The sequence below is a fragment of the Oreochromis aureus genome, linkage group 9 (assembly GCF_013358895.1).
Source record: "Oreochromis aureus strain Israel breed Guangdong linkage group 9, ZZ_aureus, whole genome shotgun sequence".
In the NCBI taxonomy this organism is placed as follows: Eukaryota; Metazoa; Chordata; class Actinopteri; order Cichliformes; family Cichlidae; genus Oreochromis; species Oreochromis aureus.
This window is the reverse complement of record NC_052950.1, coordinates 18,338,837-18,354,332: the sequence shown is the minus strand read 5'-3', so window position 1 is coordinate 18,354,332 and position 15,496 is coordinate 18,338,837. Positions and strand designations below refer to the sequence as shown.

Below are 15,496 nucleotides of genomic sequence, written 5' to 3'. Positions count from 1 at the left end.
GGGGCGAAGAGGTAGGTGCTTTTTTCCTCAAATTTTAATGCTTGCTTGTGGAGGTCAGGCAAATGCATTTCACACGCCTCGATGTCACACCAGAAGTAAGGTCCCCTTAAATAATGAGACACGAATACGAGCCCTGTATAATTAAGACTGAGAACCAGGATGTTTTCAACACAGAAGCCGTTATTTAAATTTCTTAATTTGGCTGGAAAAGAGCCTGAGAGTCCAAATCCAGGTCAAAAAGTCTCACATCTAGCATAGAAGCGCGTGTGCGCATGCGGAGGTCAGGGTTGACAGTCCGTCTCCACACAGTCGTGGAAGGAGTGTGGCGGCTAAGCTAACTGCAACCATCGTAACTAGCTACATGTGGAGGGTAAAACGGGAGGCATCCCCGACCCCAACTCTGTCCAAATTCTCACCTTTTACCCGAAACAACTCCAGAGTTCAGACTCTTCGAAAATAAGGGATATCATCTCTTTAAAATGAAAGGGTGAGTGTGAACTTTTGGGTCACGAATACGTAGCTTAGCACAAGTAAAGTTTTTCATGTCTGTTTTTTTCCTACAGGAGGAGGCGGGGAGGTGACGGCAAGGCTAGCTAGCTTGCGAAACGACTTTTATCTAGCTTCAGGGTCACTATATAAAGGACAGCACCGTCACTGAAGTGGTGCTGTCTTAGTTGTTGTCGTTAACTTAAGCCGCTTGTCGGTTTTTTAGGTCGCGAACAAGCTAAGCTAACTAGCTCGCTGCTAGTGGAGAGCTGAGTCAGTAAAGCCAGTTTAGCTAAGCTAATCATAGCTCTGATTATTTTTGGTATTTGCCGCGAACTTCAGCTGCCTGCACAGAGTCATACCAGTTTTGTCGAAAGGCTTAGACGCAGCTATCTCACGTTGGGCAAAAAAGTTACCATTTTAATGTCACACTTGACAGTAACTTTAGCGTTTGTGCCAGCTGACTCAGTGTAACTTGATCTGCCAAAGTAACACACTGGCAATGATGCTTTTGGACATTTCTGACTAAATTCTCTTATTCCTTGAGGGCAGTTAATGCTGAAGTGTATTAATTGCACACTTAGGGTTTCACCGATCTCATTGTACATGCTTAGGGACAACACACGTGACCTCCACCAGTTCTTGGTTGTGTAGTCATCCTATAAATACCACAGTGAACCTCTCACTGAGGCGAGTGGACTGCTATGTGTGGGTCATTTACTAATTACACAAATCCAGCTATGTCCCCTGGTCATCCTATAGATATTTAAAGGAGACTATTAATAAATTTTGATGGTAGAAAAGTTTCATTTTTAAGTAAAGACTTATAAAAAGCACAAGCTGCAGGTGTTGTTTAAATTTATTTCTAAGCAGCATTCATCCAAAGAATTACTATTAGTAGTAGATTATGTAAATGTATGTGTGTGATTATGAGGGGACATGTTGATTTAAGCTATAGGAGAGTTGATAACCGGGTCAATTCAGCAGTGTTATAGCTTTTGGGAAGAAATCACGCAGTTAATGAGAGATGATTTAATCAGTACTCAAAGTAGACAACTATCTGCGTAATTCATCTTTCAGCTTAGATAGTAAAAGTGTTTACTCAAATATTGAGTGTATAGACTGAAAGAAATGTGCTGATAAAGAAATATAAAGGATAGAAGGCTTGTAAGATGCCGGTTTATTAGTCTGTGTTTTGGTTCATATAATGTTAAATGAAATGGTTTACCTGTTGTCAGCCATTTGACCGTTTTGCTCTTGTTCCAGTAGCCGGATCGAGCTGGGGGACGTTACGCCCCACAACATTAAGCAGCTGAAACGCCTCAACCAGGTCATCTTCCCCGTCAGCTACAACGACAAGTTTTACAAAGATGTGCTGGAAGTTGGAGAGCTTGCAAAGCTAGGTAAGACCTCACAATACTTACACCTAGGCAACTTTGGTTTGGGTGACACCTGATTATGACTGTATGTGATGACATTGATGCGTTATAGAGGAAAGCGACTGGTGGAATTCAGTTTGCATGCACTTTAACAGCTTGATTTTCAGTTATGGTAAATGAGAAGTAGAAATGAGGCTTTTAGAGGTATTTGATGTTTCAGCGTCATGTTTTGTTTTGGTTCTTTGCAGCGTACTTCAATGACATTGCAGTGGGTGCTGTATGCTGCAGAGTGGACCACTCTCAGAACCAGAAGAGACTGTACATCATGACACTTGGCTGTCTAGCACCCTACCGTAGACTTGGAATTGGTAAGTAGTAGTAGTAGACTGTTTCCGTTACTGATTCCTGAAGAAGAAACTTTTTTTCTTCCCCACTATCATTAAAAATGTTTTTTATATGTGAGTCACAGAGCAGTGGAAAACCCCCCCAAAACCTTGTGTGATTTAGGTGAATAGAAGCTTTACTGTCATTAGTTTGATAAAAGGAAGTTATCCTCTGAGATGTATGATAGACTAGACTGTTTGATACTGTTTCTTAAAACTTATGAGGACCTCAAGAAGAGGCTGTCGTGGAATTGGTGATTTTGTTTTCATTCTCTAACTTTACTTTTACGCCAGGTACAAAGATGCTTAATCATGTGCTAAACATCTGCGAGAAGGATGGCACTTTTGACAATATTTACCTGTGAGTGTTTGGAGAATTTGCACGAAAACTTATCTGAATACAATAATTATTTTTGACTGGTTTTCCAGATGAGCTGCCTGTTAATGAATTTGTATTTTCCCACCCTACAGTCATGTGCAGATCAGCAATGAGTCGGCCATTGACTTTTACCAGAAGTTTGGCTTTGAGATTATTGAGACAAAGAAGAATTACTACAAGAGGATAGAGCCTGCAGATGCCCATGTGTTGCAAAAGAGCCTGCGCAGTCCTTGTGCACCGCCCAGTGGAGAGCTTCAGAAGTCAGAGTAGGGGCACAGCGTTCGGAAAAGGCACTAATGTGGCCACCTCCACAGAAACAGAACTGTGACAAATGCCCCAGGATTCAACACTTTCTTCAAAGGACGCTAAAACGAGAAAACAAATTTCAAGCATAAAAGTTGCTGCATTTATTTCACAAGGGGGTCCCCTGTTGTTGTTTTTTTTTTGTTTGTTTTGGTTTGTTTTGGTTTTTTTTTTGCATATTTTGTTGCTCCCATTTTCTTCATACTGTTAATTGACAATGACAAAAAGCTAAGCATTCTATAGTGCTCCTGTTGACAAAGTTACCAACTTCTGACAGTTGTAGACATGGTGAAGGGGGAAGGGTTTGGTGTTTTCAAATCACACTGTTGGTTTTTTTTTTTTTGTTTTGTTTTGTTTTTTTTTTTTTAAATGCGGTTATTAAAGCTGGAGGGGACATATCTATGCTGTTGATCAAATGAAAACAGTTGATTTGAAAAGTAAAGGGAAAAAGTGCTTGAAGACCATCCCCGACACACATACAGTCCCAGCTGGTCAGTTTGGAGTGATACTTGAGTTATGTGGAACAGACAAAGCTCTATTCCTGTGCCACCTGAATCTTGGGCCTCATGAGAAATGAGTCTGACCGGTTTGTTGTGTCCGGGGGGGAGACAGAAATGTGCCCCCTCAGTACAGGAGAAAGGGGAAAAGCTTGACAGTTTTGTGGCAGTGGGAAGATGCATTCAGTACTTTTAATTTTTAAATATTTCCAGCCTGTTATTTAAATCCCCCTTCAACTAGTCTGTTATTTTTATTTTCTACACTGAGATGGCAAATGGTTCAGAGGTTCTCCTGGGTTTATCACAAAGAGTGAAAATATAAAGGAATGAGAGAACCAAACAAATGTTGTATTGAATGTGTTATGAATAACATCAGATCGATTTGGATTTGGGCATTATTTTCAGGAGTACGATGGAGGTGTTTGTGGATGCTTGTTTCTAAATATAAACAAGTGTTTTGAGACATAATACCTTAAACACCTTTGGCACCTTATGTAGCCATCTTATGACATTGGTCTTCTCAAACTTCCTGCCACAGTGAGCTTCAGTTATTACACACACTTTCAGCTGAAAGTTTTGGAGTTTTGCTATGATCTCTTAACAGTGTATTACCCAGAGGAAGCTCTGACACCTCTGCATGCAAGGAGAGTTGTGTCCTCTCCACTGTAGTATACGCATGTTTTCATTTCTTTGGAGAATTTTATCTTTTCTGGAGCTCTATATTGTAAAACTTTTTAACGTCTAAATGAATAAATTACTATTTGCAGTAAATGTTGTGTTATGTTTTGACATTGTGAATATTTAGCATAGAAGTTGGTGTGTATATATATCATTATTATTATTATTATTATTATTATTATCATATATATATTTTTTATATATATATAATTTTTGTCTCCGTCTGCCTTAAACTCTTCCTTAGATGCTTATATGTGTTGTGATTGGATACAACCCCCCCAACTTTGGAACGCTATTGGCTGTCAGGACTGCGTAGAGCCCGCCCCTTTCAGCACTAAGTTAGGTTATACAGATTGTTTTGGGAGATGAGTTGAAAGCTTTGCTAGCTAATAGTTAGCCTCCAATTTTTAAAGTTCTTACAGGAACAGCGGTCTCCAAAATGTCGAGGCTAAAGGTTCGTGAAAACTACTCTCTGTAAGCAGCATTTGTGTGAGCACGGCCGAGAAGCGACTCGGCGTTGTTGTGCTTAATAATCATGTCGGTGTCGATAAGCTAAGGTAGCTGTTAGCCTGCTAGCTATCAGAAAGCTAGCTGAACAGGTAATTGCTTAGGTTTCTTTGCAGGTTTAAATATATGAACATCGCTTGTTGTCGATATTGTAACACAAGCCCAGGAGAAATATCTGTTTATTCACTTCGTATAACACTCTGTAATTATTTTGTAACGTGCAGGTAAGTGTTTTTATCTAAATGAGTAAAGATAGGGTAATTACACTAGCTTGTTAGCATCTAGTAGTAGTAGAGGCTCAGTGTAGCTTTACAGATTTAACACTTTTATATCTGCTTTTATATAAAACGATATGAGGTCATCACTGCTGTATTTGTACTATTTGTCTCAGCTAATACACTGCAGTGTGTTGACAGTGCTCTTATATATAATTAATACTTTGTTTGGATGCTTTATGTTTTGCTTGCAGCAGGACGAGCACGGTATGGATTTTAGGTCCAGCTGTTGATGTGTTGACTGGTACCTTATCATACAGGCAACTGTGAGGACAGGATGCCAGAGATGACTGAAACTCAGACACCTGGCCGTAAACCCAAGTAAACATCTTTGAGATATAGTCTATTTGTTCCGGTTCAGTCAAATAATTTCCACAAGAGGTCGTTTAAAATGTGAACTGTTCATTTTTTTTATTTTATTTTATTTTTTGCAGAAAGAAGAAAAACAAAGAGTCTCACAATGCAGGTAAAAACATAGATGACCATAGATATTGTTTAGAGTTTACTTTAAAATGTACATGAGTTTTAATGACTTTGTGTCTTTTTTTGTTGTTGTTGTTGTTTTAGTTGAGAGACACAGAAAAGAAAAGATTAACGCCGGGATCAACCGCATTGGTAATCTTTTGCCATGTTCCCAGGCACTTAAACAGGTAAGAGACAATCTGGTGTTTCCGTTTGCCTAAATATAGTGAAATTCTGTTTATTTAGAGCAAAATATTTTAATAGAAAAAAATATGATTTTTTTTTTTTTAGAGTAAGAACATGATATTGGACCAGGCCTTTCGTTACATCACTGAGCTGAAAAAACAAAATGATACAATGCTTCTGGAAGGAGGAGATAAAGTCCAAGGTAAATTTTAATATTGTACACACCAGCGTCCTAATTTAGTTTGAGTATCCTACAAGTTAAGTGTGAACATGGATTATGTGTGGTTAAAGTCATGAACTTGTTACTATATGTGCTTCTACAAATCATTGCAGCAGAGGAAATCCGTCGGCTGCGGCGTCAGCTGGAGGAGTTGAGGCGAGAGAGTGCTCACTATATTGAGCTCCTCAAAGCCAATGACATTAATCCTCTGGAAGATCCCACCATCCACTGGAAGGGAAAACAACGCTGTGCTAAAGTGGCAAAAGTTCCCCCCACTCACCAGCTTCCAAAGGGGATCATTGTTTGTTCTAATGGCAATGGGACATTCCCGGCAGGAAAGGAGACTAGCCCAGGAAAACAGTCATCTGAAACATTAATTATTCAGCCATCATCTGAGGCCAGTGCCAGATTAAGGGTTAATGGAGCCCTTATGCATGTTAGCAACTCTTCTTCTACCCCTGCACTTCTCCCTGGGTCAGCAGCAGCACCTACTCAGTCTACACCCAGCCTGAGAATGATAGAGCAGTGTGTGGTTGAAGCACCAGCTGTGGCACCCACTCTACCACCTTCTGTGTCTTACATCACCCTCCAGATTCCTGCAGCATCCACGTCAATGCCTCAGCAAGCTCAGCCCCTCACCTTAGCAGCTACTTCAGCCTCACAGCTGCCCACTGAAAGCTCTGCTCTACCTGCATCCGCCCACCCTACAAAAGCTTCGGAGGGTTGTTCATGGGTAACGCAGGACACTACCATAAGGACTGCAAGTTACACTGCTATACCAACCAGCCAAGCCCTTCTCAGGGCTGGGGCAGCAGGCAGCACACAGACTACCTGGACAACACTGCAGATGGCAGGGAACACAGTGCAGCCAGTCTGCCAAAGTCTTTCCACTCCAGAAGTCAGCAACACCACCCAGCCTATCCAGCAGGTGACTGTATGTCCAATGGGCAACAAACCATCTGTTCACCCAATTCAAATACAGATGCAACCACAGGTGCCTGTACAGCAGGCACCTCTTACTGGGCACATTCAAGCGCAGCCGTTTCAAAGAGCACCCCAGATACGGCCAGCAATCCTAAACCAGACACAGCCTCAGCCTATCCTAGCATGCCAACCTCAGTGTGCTGTTCTTCCTCAATCAGCCATAGTACAGCAGCCACCTGTGGTAGCCCACCCTGCAGTTGTGTCTCAGCCCCAGCCTACTCTTCTTCAACCAGCCATAATCCCACAGCCTCAACCCCTCCCTCAGCCAGCCCTGGTACCCCAGCCACAGGCCACCGTGCTTCCTCTCCTTCAGACCATGCAGGTGTTGCAAGTCAACCCGGGTGGAGCAACAGCTTCAGGTGTTACAGTACCACAGAACACAAACAATCCAAGTGTTGTAATCCTACAGCAGGCCAGTGCTTGCCCTACCCAGCCAGTTGTGAGGGAGGAAATAACAAGTCAAACACCATGTCAGCATTTTGTAATCATCCAAGCACCCAATCAGTCTGCAACTTCTGCTCAGAATCCCCAAGTTGGCATGGTGCCTGCAGCTATCCCTAGTGTATCCACTCAGATACCCATGACCAGCACTTCGGTGTCTGCCCCATCCTTGCAGAGTGTGGGGGGAAAGCAGCTGGTGCACATTCTTCCTCGCCCTGTTCAGCCTCAAGCGAGCCATCCTCCACAGGCCACCCAGACATCATCTTCTCCACCAGTTCCTACAACCCCGCAGACTATCACTGTGAATGGACAGGTGTTTGCCTTGCAGCCTGTGAAGACTTCTGATAAGGCCAGTTCCCAGGGTGGCCAGAGTACATTGCAGCTAGTCCAGCCCACTACCAGTGAGGAACCAACTACTAATGTGGCTCTCAACAGCCTAGGGGCCCTCAGCAGTCTCAATCAGAGCATCTCTCAGGGCCTTCCTCTTAACATTTCTAGTCAGAACAATGGTCAGCCTCCACCTGCTCCATTATCAGTGTTGCAGCAGCAGCCTCCAGTATCCATTTCTGGAGCCACACTTGCACTACCTGCCCGACAGCTACAGGTCCCGGTCACATCAGGGCTCGTGGTTAGTACCTCTAAGCCTTCAGCAAAGAGGCTTCGCACAGCCTTGAATTTGAAGAGAGCAGCAGCAAAAAGGACTAAAGCTGCAAAGAAAAAGGAAACCAGTCCCCTACAGCCTGCAGTTGCTCTTTCTGCTAAGCCAATAGCTGCTACAGGAGAGAGCCAGATAGTTCAAGTTACAGGATCTCAAGTTTTACAGTCTGCATCTGTTAAAGTCACAGACATTAACTCCACATGTACCACAGCTGTCACAGCTATAGATAAAGCTGTAGGTAGTGTCACTACACCACAGAACACACAGAAAATAGTTATAAGCAGTTCATCCAGCGGGCCAGCTGTGTTTAGTCAATCCCATCCACAGGATAAAAGCTCTGCCAGTGTGTCTCAGAGTGATTCAGCATTCAGTCATTCTAACACTAGCAGCATCGCGACGGCAGTTAAAGCAGTCACCGCCACATCGATCGAGCCATTGGTTAGTTCAGATTTGGTTGACAAGAGTAAAGTATCTCCATTTTCTGGCAGCGACTCAGCTGTAACCAAGCTCTCAACTGCTGAGGCTAAACATCATATCACCAGTACAGAAACTAGCATAACACAAACTAAGTGCACTGCCAGCACTGCTGCTTCTGGACAGAACCGACCTGTGGTGACCTCAGCAGCTGCTTCTGAAACTCTGTACACTTCTTCCTCTGTTTCTACTGTATGTTTGACTCCAGTCTGCACCAGCAGTACCACAGCAACTGCACCATTACCTTTTAATAAGACTACCCAACAAACATCACCATGTCGTTCCCAGGGATCTGCCTCACAAGATTCTCTGCCTTGTAATAAACAGGAGTCTCAAGCCACTCCTTCATCTTCTGTGTCCACAACCCTGTCATCACCTGCACCTGCATTTTCTGCTATGCACAGCTCTTCAATAACCCCTACGACAAGTTCAGATATTAGTAAAAGGAACACTGCTCCCAGAGTTACAACACAGCAGACTGATGTGAGCACACCCAATCTGTCCTCCTGCCATCCTACTGAGGGCAAACCGCCTCAGGCCTCTAGAGCAAACAGTGAGGCTCAGGAGGAGATGCAGTCCACAACAGCAGCCAAAGATAGCTTAGTAGTGACTTCTGACATTCCTACTAGAAAGGACTTTTCGCTGTCTCAACAGGTGTACACTAACCTAGATGATCAAACTATGGAGCACTCTTTGACCTCTAGCAGGCAGACTGATTCTCCCATGTCTACCGGAGCTGGAGGTGGCAGAGGGTTTTCTGTGGCATCCATGCTTCCCCAAGGCCACACTATCGGTGCATCATCTGGGTCCTTTGGAACATTTACATTCACAACTGAGCAGGCAGAGATGCTGGCCTTAGCCATGCTGGAACAGGACAGCCCTGGAAGGAGGAGTGGAGGGTGCCCTGGCGAGAACACTGCATCTGCTAACCCCACCACAGCAACATGGGAGCCCCCTAAAACCACACCAGTGTCAGGCAGTAAAGAACGAGGCTCGGCTGGGCAGCAGGCTAAAGTGAATAAGCCCATTGACACAGGAACAGTTAAACCTGCTGTTGAGGTGTCTGTCAGAGGACAGGTTGGGGAAGGGTCTGTGAGTGCAGCCAGTGGAAGCAGACATCCACAAAACATTTCTTACTCTCAGTCTCAGCCTCTTCCCCAGGTCCAGTCTCAGAACTCATCCCAGAGTGGGACAGTGGCAAGCCTCAGTGTCAACAACCTGATTAGGCCCAGCTCTAGTCACCAGCCCTACACTGGCTCCCCTAATCTTCCTGGTCAACAGGCCTCAGCTCCCTCTCCGGCGGGGACCTCATCTCTTATATCCCAAGCCTCAAATAATGCTCACTCACCCTGTTCAGGTGGTACGCAACCAAATGAGTACATCCCCTTAAAGACTACACTAATGAGGGCTCAGGCAGGAGTCAAGATAATTTCCAAGCGGCAGGCTCAGGAGGAAGTGATGTTAAACACTGGTAAACGACCTAAGGCCTGCCCTCCATCAGGTAACCCTGTCAACCACATGGATGTGAAAGCTGCTGACCACAACCAGATGATGGTAGGTCAGCTACCATCGTCTTCCTCAGCCGTCATGACGAGGATTAATTCAGAAGGTGGAGGCCCTCTCTTCTCTGCAAACTCTTTTATGAGCCCAGTAGTAAGGCCTGCAGATGGGCACTGCCCTCCACAAGGACCTCCTGAGCAGAACCAGCCAGGTGTACTTCATCTGCCCCAGGGGCATCAGCAGCATGCTGCAACACAGCCTGGTCAACATCTGGGAGGGAACCTTTACATGAAACAGCAACAGCAGGAGCAACAGAGGCACCATCTGTATCATCTGCAGCACCACTTGACACAGTCAGACCCAGCACAGCGCCACTCAATACACCAGAGGGCGCTGCAGCAGCAAGAGCAGCAGCATGTCCAGAAGAAGCGGGCACTGGTCAGAGGCAGTCAAACAGGCTCACCTGCTGGCCTGCAGCAGAAACAGCATCACCTGGAAAAGTCTGGAGTTCAGCAGCAGCAGCATCCTTCACATCAACAACAACAACAGGCACAGCATCAACAGCACACACAGCAGCAGACCCAGCAACATCCACAGCAGTCACACCAACAATCACAGCAGCATCAACAGCCAACACAGCACCAGTCTCATCCCCAGCAGCACCAACAACAGACACACCAACAGCCTCCACAGGGACAGCATCAACAACACCAACAGCAGCAGCAGTTGCAGCAGCAGCAGCAGCAGCAGAGCTCTCACTCCAGACACCAGCAGCATCTGCAGCAGCAGATCCAGCAGCAGCACTTTAGGCACCAGGAGAAGAGTTGTGAAGCCCAGGCAGCCGGTTCCAGAGGCCATCACAGTAATCACCTGGCCCAGCAGGACCACCTCAAGGTTGGTGTTATGTGATATAAAAAGTGACAGTTGCATTTTTAGCATAAAGCATATTTGGAAACCAATCAGTCCACTGGAATTTTATTGTTCTCCATGTACCATTTACCAAGTATTACCCCATGAGACTTTTTTCCTGTGCAAGAGATTTAAAACAGGTAACTAAGTGTCCTTTATACAAACACCTGGCTGCTGCAGTAGTCTACCACGGAGAATAAAAATCCTGAAAAGAAAAGAAAACACTTGCAGTACTGACACTTTTTAGTGTGTGAGGGACTTTGCAGTGAAATAGCAGCTCTGCCCTTACAGCCACAGTGTAGACAGAGGAGTGTAAATTTAAGGTTGTTTGTAATTGAAATGTAGTTCAGTGATTGTGTTTTTTTGTTTTTTTTTGTTTGGTTGGTTTTTTTTATTTCTACCATCTATTCAAGAACATCTGAGAGTTGTCAGGATAAAAATGTTAACACATGCTTTGTGGTTGGATGATATTTTACACCAAGGGTTCTCAAAGTTTTGATGACAGAGTGCCACTTTTGGGGCTTAGCATATGATTGAGGGCCATGCAAGAAAAGGGCACACTACATTACATCACATTACAAAGTCACAACTTTGCAATGCGTCAGTTCAGAGGATAGTCGTTTATGTAATTAATTAATTTCTTGATAGATTTCTTTAAGTTGATTGAGTCTTCTGCATGTCTGGACAGCAGCCTTATGTTAATTTTAGAAAGGTTTAGTCTGCTGTGATGGGAAGAACAGATGTTGAAATTGAATAAATATCTCCCTCATTCATTTTCTGGGCTGAGGGACACCCATATGAGTTGTGGGTGTTGAAAATGTACAGTAGTGCATTCTATGTTTGTTGCCCTCACAAGCTGCATAAAATACTACTAAGGGCCACCACTGGACTCGACTCTGATCTGTTTTTTTGCTCTTATTGATTTAAGATACTTAAGATTTACTTTGAGGGTGTTACTTATAATATTTCCACTTTGTTTTCTCCCTCAGCCTGGTCAAGACCATAATGCTATGCAGAGGATGATGAGCTCCAGGAGTCTGGAGCAACAGCTCATTTCTCCTCCTGCCAATCCGGTGTCCCGGTCGTCTGACCTGGCCTGCACTCCATCTCGGCAGGAGCGTCACCGTGTGTCCAGCTACTCTGCTGAGGCGCTCATCGGTAAAAGCTCCACTAGTGGCGAGCAGCAGCGCATCGGTCTCCACCTTCAGCCTGGTCACAGTAGTGCTCAGGAGCAGCCAGACCTCCGTGGTTATCTGGACACGTCAAGAGGGAAGGCCAACATTGCACATAACCCACAGAGCCGTCTGCCATCTGACCATCCGGGGTCCGCTGATGTTCAGCGGGTCTCAGAGTGTCCGCCCTTTAAGGCTATGGGGGGTGCAGGAGGAGCACATCAGCTCAGTGGTTTTGAGGCTCAGGTGTCTCGTGGGAGTGACATGGCATCTAAACCAGTGCCTCCCTCCCAGAGGGGGCCTCAGGGGCAGCAACAGCCAGGTTTCAGGATGGGCCCCCCAACAGATGGGAGAAATCGTGGTGGCTACAGTGGAGCTCATCCTGGCTCACAAGGGGTCCAGGTTGGACCAGCACTGCCTCGAGAACAGGATGGCTGTCATCAGAGTTTCATGCAAAGCCTCCTGTCCCCCCACCTTCCTGAGCAGAGCAACCACCAGCGAGCAGTGCAGTGCTGTCCCCCGGTCAGCATGGAGTACAGCTGTGTGCCTGGAAGCTCGTCAGGAGACATACAGGCCAAGGCCTCCAGTCCCAGTGTTCCCCAGACCCAGAAGGCCCCGCCTATGCGACTTACAGAGGGAAACAAGGGCCACATTTCTCAGGTCAGCAGTAACATGCACCCAGGCCCAGGTGTGCGATCAGGACTCCCTCACCCTCCGCCCCCACACAGCAGCTCTGAGCCAGGCCGCTCCTCTGCCCCCTCCCGTCCACCCACTGCTGTTAGCCAACACTCTCGCCACATTGCCAGAGATCCTCAGCCCACCAAGCTGAGACCTGGCGACCGGCCTCGATCCGGTACACTCAGACCGAGCAACCCATTCGAGCCTGAGGGCCATCTGCCTCTGCCCTCTGGAGGCGGAGTGCTGCTGAGCCGACCGCAGTCTGGAGGAGAGGCACGGCGTAGCACCATTGTGCGCTTCATGTCAGACAGTGCTCAGGTTCCTAGCGACAACAACCTGGTTCCTGATCAGCACCTAACACAGAACTTTGGTTTCCCTTTTATTCCTGAGGGAGGGATGAATCCTCCACCTCCCATCAATGCAAACTCTACATTCATCCCGCCAGTGAGCCAGCCGAACGCCTCCCGTACGCCGTCTCTCCTCCCCGTTGAGCCTCAGAACACTTTAACCTCCTTCTACCCTTCCTATTCTCCAGCTGCTCACCCCAGCCTTCCCAGTGATGTCACCCTCCAATACTTTCCCAACCAAATGTTTACGAGCCCGAGTGCCGACAAAGGCAGCGCTCCTCCACTCAACAACCGCTTTGGCTCAATCCTCTCCCCGCCACGCCCTGTGGGTTTTGGTCAGGCCAGCTTCCCGCTGCTTCCAGAAATGCCCCCGATGCCCATCGCCAACTCGTCTGGAATCACCCCTCACATTTCCAACTTCAGCTTGACCTCTCTGTTTCCCGAAATCGCTACCGGCATGCCCACTGATGGCTCAGCGATGCCAATGTCTCCCTTGCTGTCTCTCTCAAACACCGCATCTGCCGACTCGGGCAAGCAGCCGAATCGTCCTGCTCACAACATCAGCCACATTCTGGGCCACGACGGCAGCTCGGCCGTGTGAGGAGACCACCTGCTGCAGTGTGAATGCGATGGTGAACTAGAGCTTTAGAGGAAAAATTTTAAATGTTGTCGTTGCTTTTATTGTTCAACGAGTTCAGAAAGTGGTGTTGAAGCACTTGTTGAAATGGTGATTTTTGTTGTTTACATGTTTAAAACAGTTTTGGTCTCAGATATGTTCCCTTTGGCGTATGCCAATGTTATCATTTGTAATATCTGAACGGGAACATGGAAATGTGTATCTTTAAAGTGTCCCTCTTATGCTTATGCTTATGCTTATAGGCTCCTAATTTTATTTTGTAGGTCTACAAGCAAAGGTGCGCCTCTTTGTGCACTGCTGTCTTTTTGAGGCTACACTCCCACGAGCCCATTCTGGTCTGGATGGTTAGCTCCACCAAATTCACATATAACTGGCGTAGCCCTTCAAAAGCTGACATCTGCAAACAGAAAGCCGTAGCCACATTATAAAAACATGACATCGCTTCTAACTTTAACATCATCCTACGTTTGAATTTGATCGAAATCACGGCAAAGCCTCGTTTTTTTTAACTTGGAGATTTTTGTCACGCGGTTTTGCCGTTAGTGCAGAGCAGCGGGATAAAAAATGGTGTCAACGTGATGGCTCATTGGTTTACATTAGGCTGGATGCGGCTGTGTGTGGCACCATATCATGTGGCTTGTTTGATAAAAAGCTACTTTCAGCGACTCCCTTTCTCACCAGGAATCACTCCATGTGTTGATTTAGTGGATTTGTACTTTGGATGGCCTTCCTGACGCAACCCCAAAAGGCTTTGGTTCTCCTCTCAGGACTGAAACGGGTATCTTTTGCTTGTTTGGTGAATGTATAAACCTCTACACGATGATCTGAGAGCAGAGGGAGAGAGAGGGATTAACACATATAGACTCAAACAGATAGAAGCACACTGTATTAACACTAAAGATGCAGAGATTTTCCTCCTGTGGGAGCATTTAAAGTAATCCACTGGTTCATCAGTTCATTGAAGACTTGCAGTAAAGCATTTGGAGTATTTTGCTGATAAGAGACATTTTAGAGTTATCGTCTATCTTTGAGTTGAGGTCGCTGCTCATTCTGTCCTTCCTAAAGGGTGGGCAAAATTATTCCAGTTTGTGTTCTGTGGGAGAGGATGGACAGCTGTGGACATCACGGTTGAGTTGTCCTTATACTTCTTCCTGTTCTGCAGGGAGACATTAATAGGCATCACAAGCAAACCTTTGCATTAAATTCACTTTGGTGTGGATTTTTCAAACGTCAAATTATGAAACAGGTTGAATGATGAAGAAAAAAGTTAAAAGCATAATAGGGGCACTTCAAAGTTTGTTGTGAAAATGTTGGTTAAACCGACTGGTAGTAAAACAAAATCGGTTTTAGGTTTAGAACTTGAGTCCAGTGTATCCTGGGTCATTGAGAAACCTTCTGCACAGTTACCTACTAATGTATTTTACTAACTTATCAGGTTGTGCTGTACAGAATTGTTTTTCCAAGAGCTATTTTGTAAATACCAATGTTTAATATCAGAATTGTTAGATTATGTATGTATTTGTAAATACAAGATTGATTAATAAAGTTTATAAGGAGACATTTGTATTTGCTGCCAACTGGAAAACTGTCTGTGCTTTTTTTTATTCTCTTGTCCATGACAGATCAAATGACAGCCTCCAGCCACTCACTCTTGAATCTCTCTCCTGATCTATACATAGTAATGACCAATTAAACCAAAAATTTTAGATTTGGATTCATCATTCCATCAGACCTATTGCCACTGATTTTCAGCCCTGTAATGTGGCAAACCTCAGTCTTTTCTTTGTTTCCCTTAAGAATGGTTTCATGACAGGAACCGTTCCACCTTCACAATATCTGATGAGGCTTCAGCAAATAGTACGTGGATGACAAGAAGAGCCGGACGTATCTCTCAGGTCAGGAATCAGGTCTTTGCGCATTTCTTCAGGATATGACTTCTGA

General features: G+C 45.3%; 2 protein-coding genes across 4 annotated transcripts; both read left to right on the top strand.

The window, feature by feature from the left end:
- Window positions 1-164: 164 nt before the first annotated feature.
- naa50 (N-alpha-acetyltransferase 50, NatE catalytic subunit) lies at window positions 165-4,198 on the top strand. Of its 2 annotated transcripts, none has more exons than XM_031732449.2 (5): window positions 165-487; window positions 1,756-1,889; window positions 2,114-2,233; window positions 2,543-2,609; window positions 2,720-4,198. In XM_031732449.2, exons 1-5 carry the CDS (start codon window positions 480-482, stop codon window positions 2,895-2,897), a joined length of 507 nt encoding a protein of 168 aa, XP_031588309.1. In that variant the 5' UTR covers window positions 165-479; the 3' UTR covers window positions 2,898-4,198. The 2 variants fall into 2 exon arrangements, with proteins under 2 accessions (XP_031588309.1, XP_031588308.1); XM_031732448.2 differs by having other exon boundaries at window positions 186-487; window positions 1,753-1,889.
- Window positions 4,199-4,441: 243 nt separating this feature from the next.
- On the top strand, window positions 4,442-15,113 carry LOC116314402 (basic helix-loop-helix domain-containing protein USF3). 2 transcript variants are annotated; one of them, XM_031732407.2, is made up of 7 exons: window positions 4,442-4,559; window positions 5,082-5,208; window positions 5,322-5,353; window positions 5,455-5,537; window positions 5,641-5,737; window positions 5,869-10,706; window positions 11,711-15,113. In XM_031732407.2, the coding sequence occupies exons 2-7, from the start codon at window positions 5,165-5,167 to the stop codon at window positions 13,517-13,519; spliced, it is 6,903 nt and encodes a 2,300-aa protein (XP_031588267.2). In that variant the 5' UTR covers window positions 4,442-4,559; window positions 5,082-5,164; the 3' UTR covers window positions 13,520-15,113. The 2 variants fall into 2 exon arrangements, with proteins under 2 accessions (XP_031588267.2, XP_039473469.1); XM_039617535.1 differs by having other exon boundaries at window positions 4,443-4,559; window positions 5,085-5,208.
- The last annotated feature ends 383 nt before the right edge of the window (window positions 15,114-15,496 follow it).

Bases quoted from the DNA above. Each gene is read 5' to 3' on its own strand.
- naa50 (XM_031732448.2), top strand. The intron at 1,890-2,113 runs GTAAGACCTCAC...GGTTCTTTGCAG, and splicing joins TGGAGAGCTTGCAAAGCTAG to CGTACTTCAATGACATTGCA. The intron at 2,610-2,719 runs GTGAGTGTTTGG...CCCACCCTACAG, and splicing joins ACTTTTGACAATATTTACCT to TCATGTGCAGATCAGCAATG.
- LOC116314402 (XM_031732407.2), top strand. From the start codon at position 5,165: ATGCCAGAGATGACTGAAACTCAGACACCTGGCCGTAAACCCAA. The intron at 5,538-5,640 runs GTAAGAGACAAT...TTTTTTTTTTAG, and splicing joins GTTCCCAGGCACTTAAACAG to AGTAAGAACATGATATTGGA. The intron at 5,738-5,868 runs GTAAATTTTAAT...AAATCATTGCAG, and splicing joins AGGAGGAGATAAAGTCCAAG to CAGAGGAAATCCGTCGGCTG.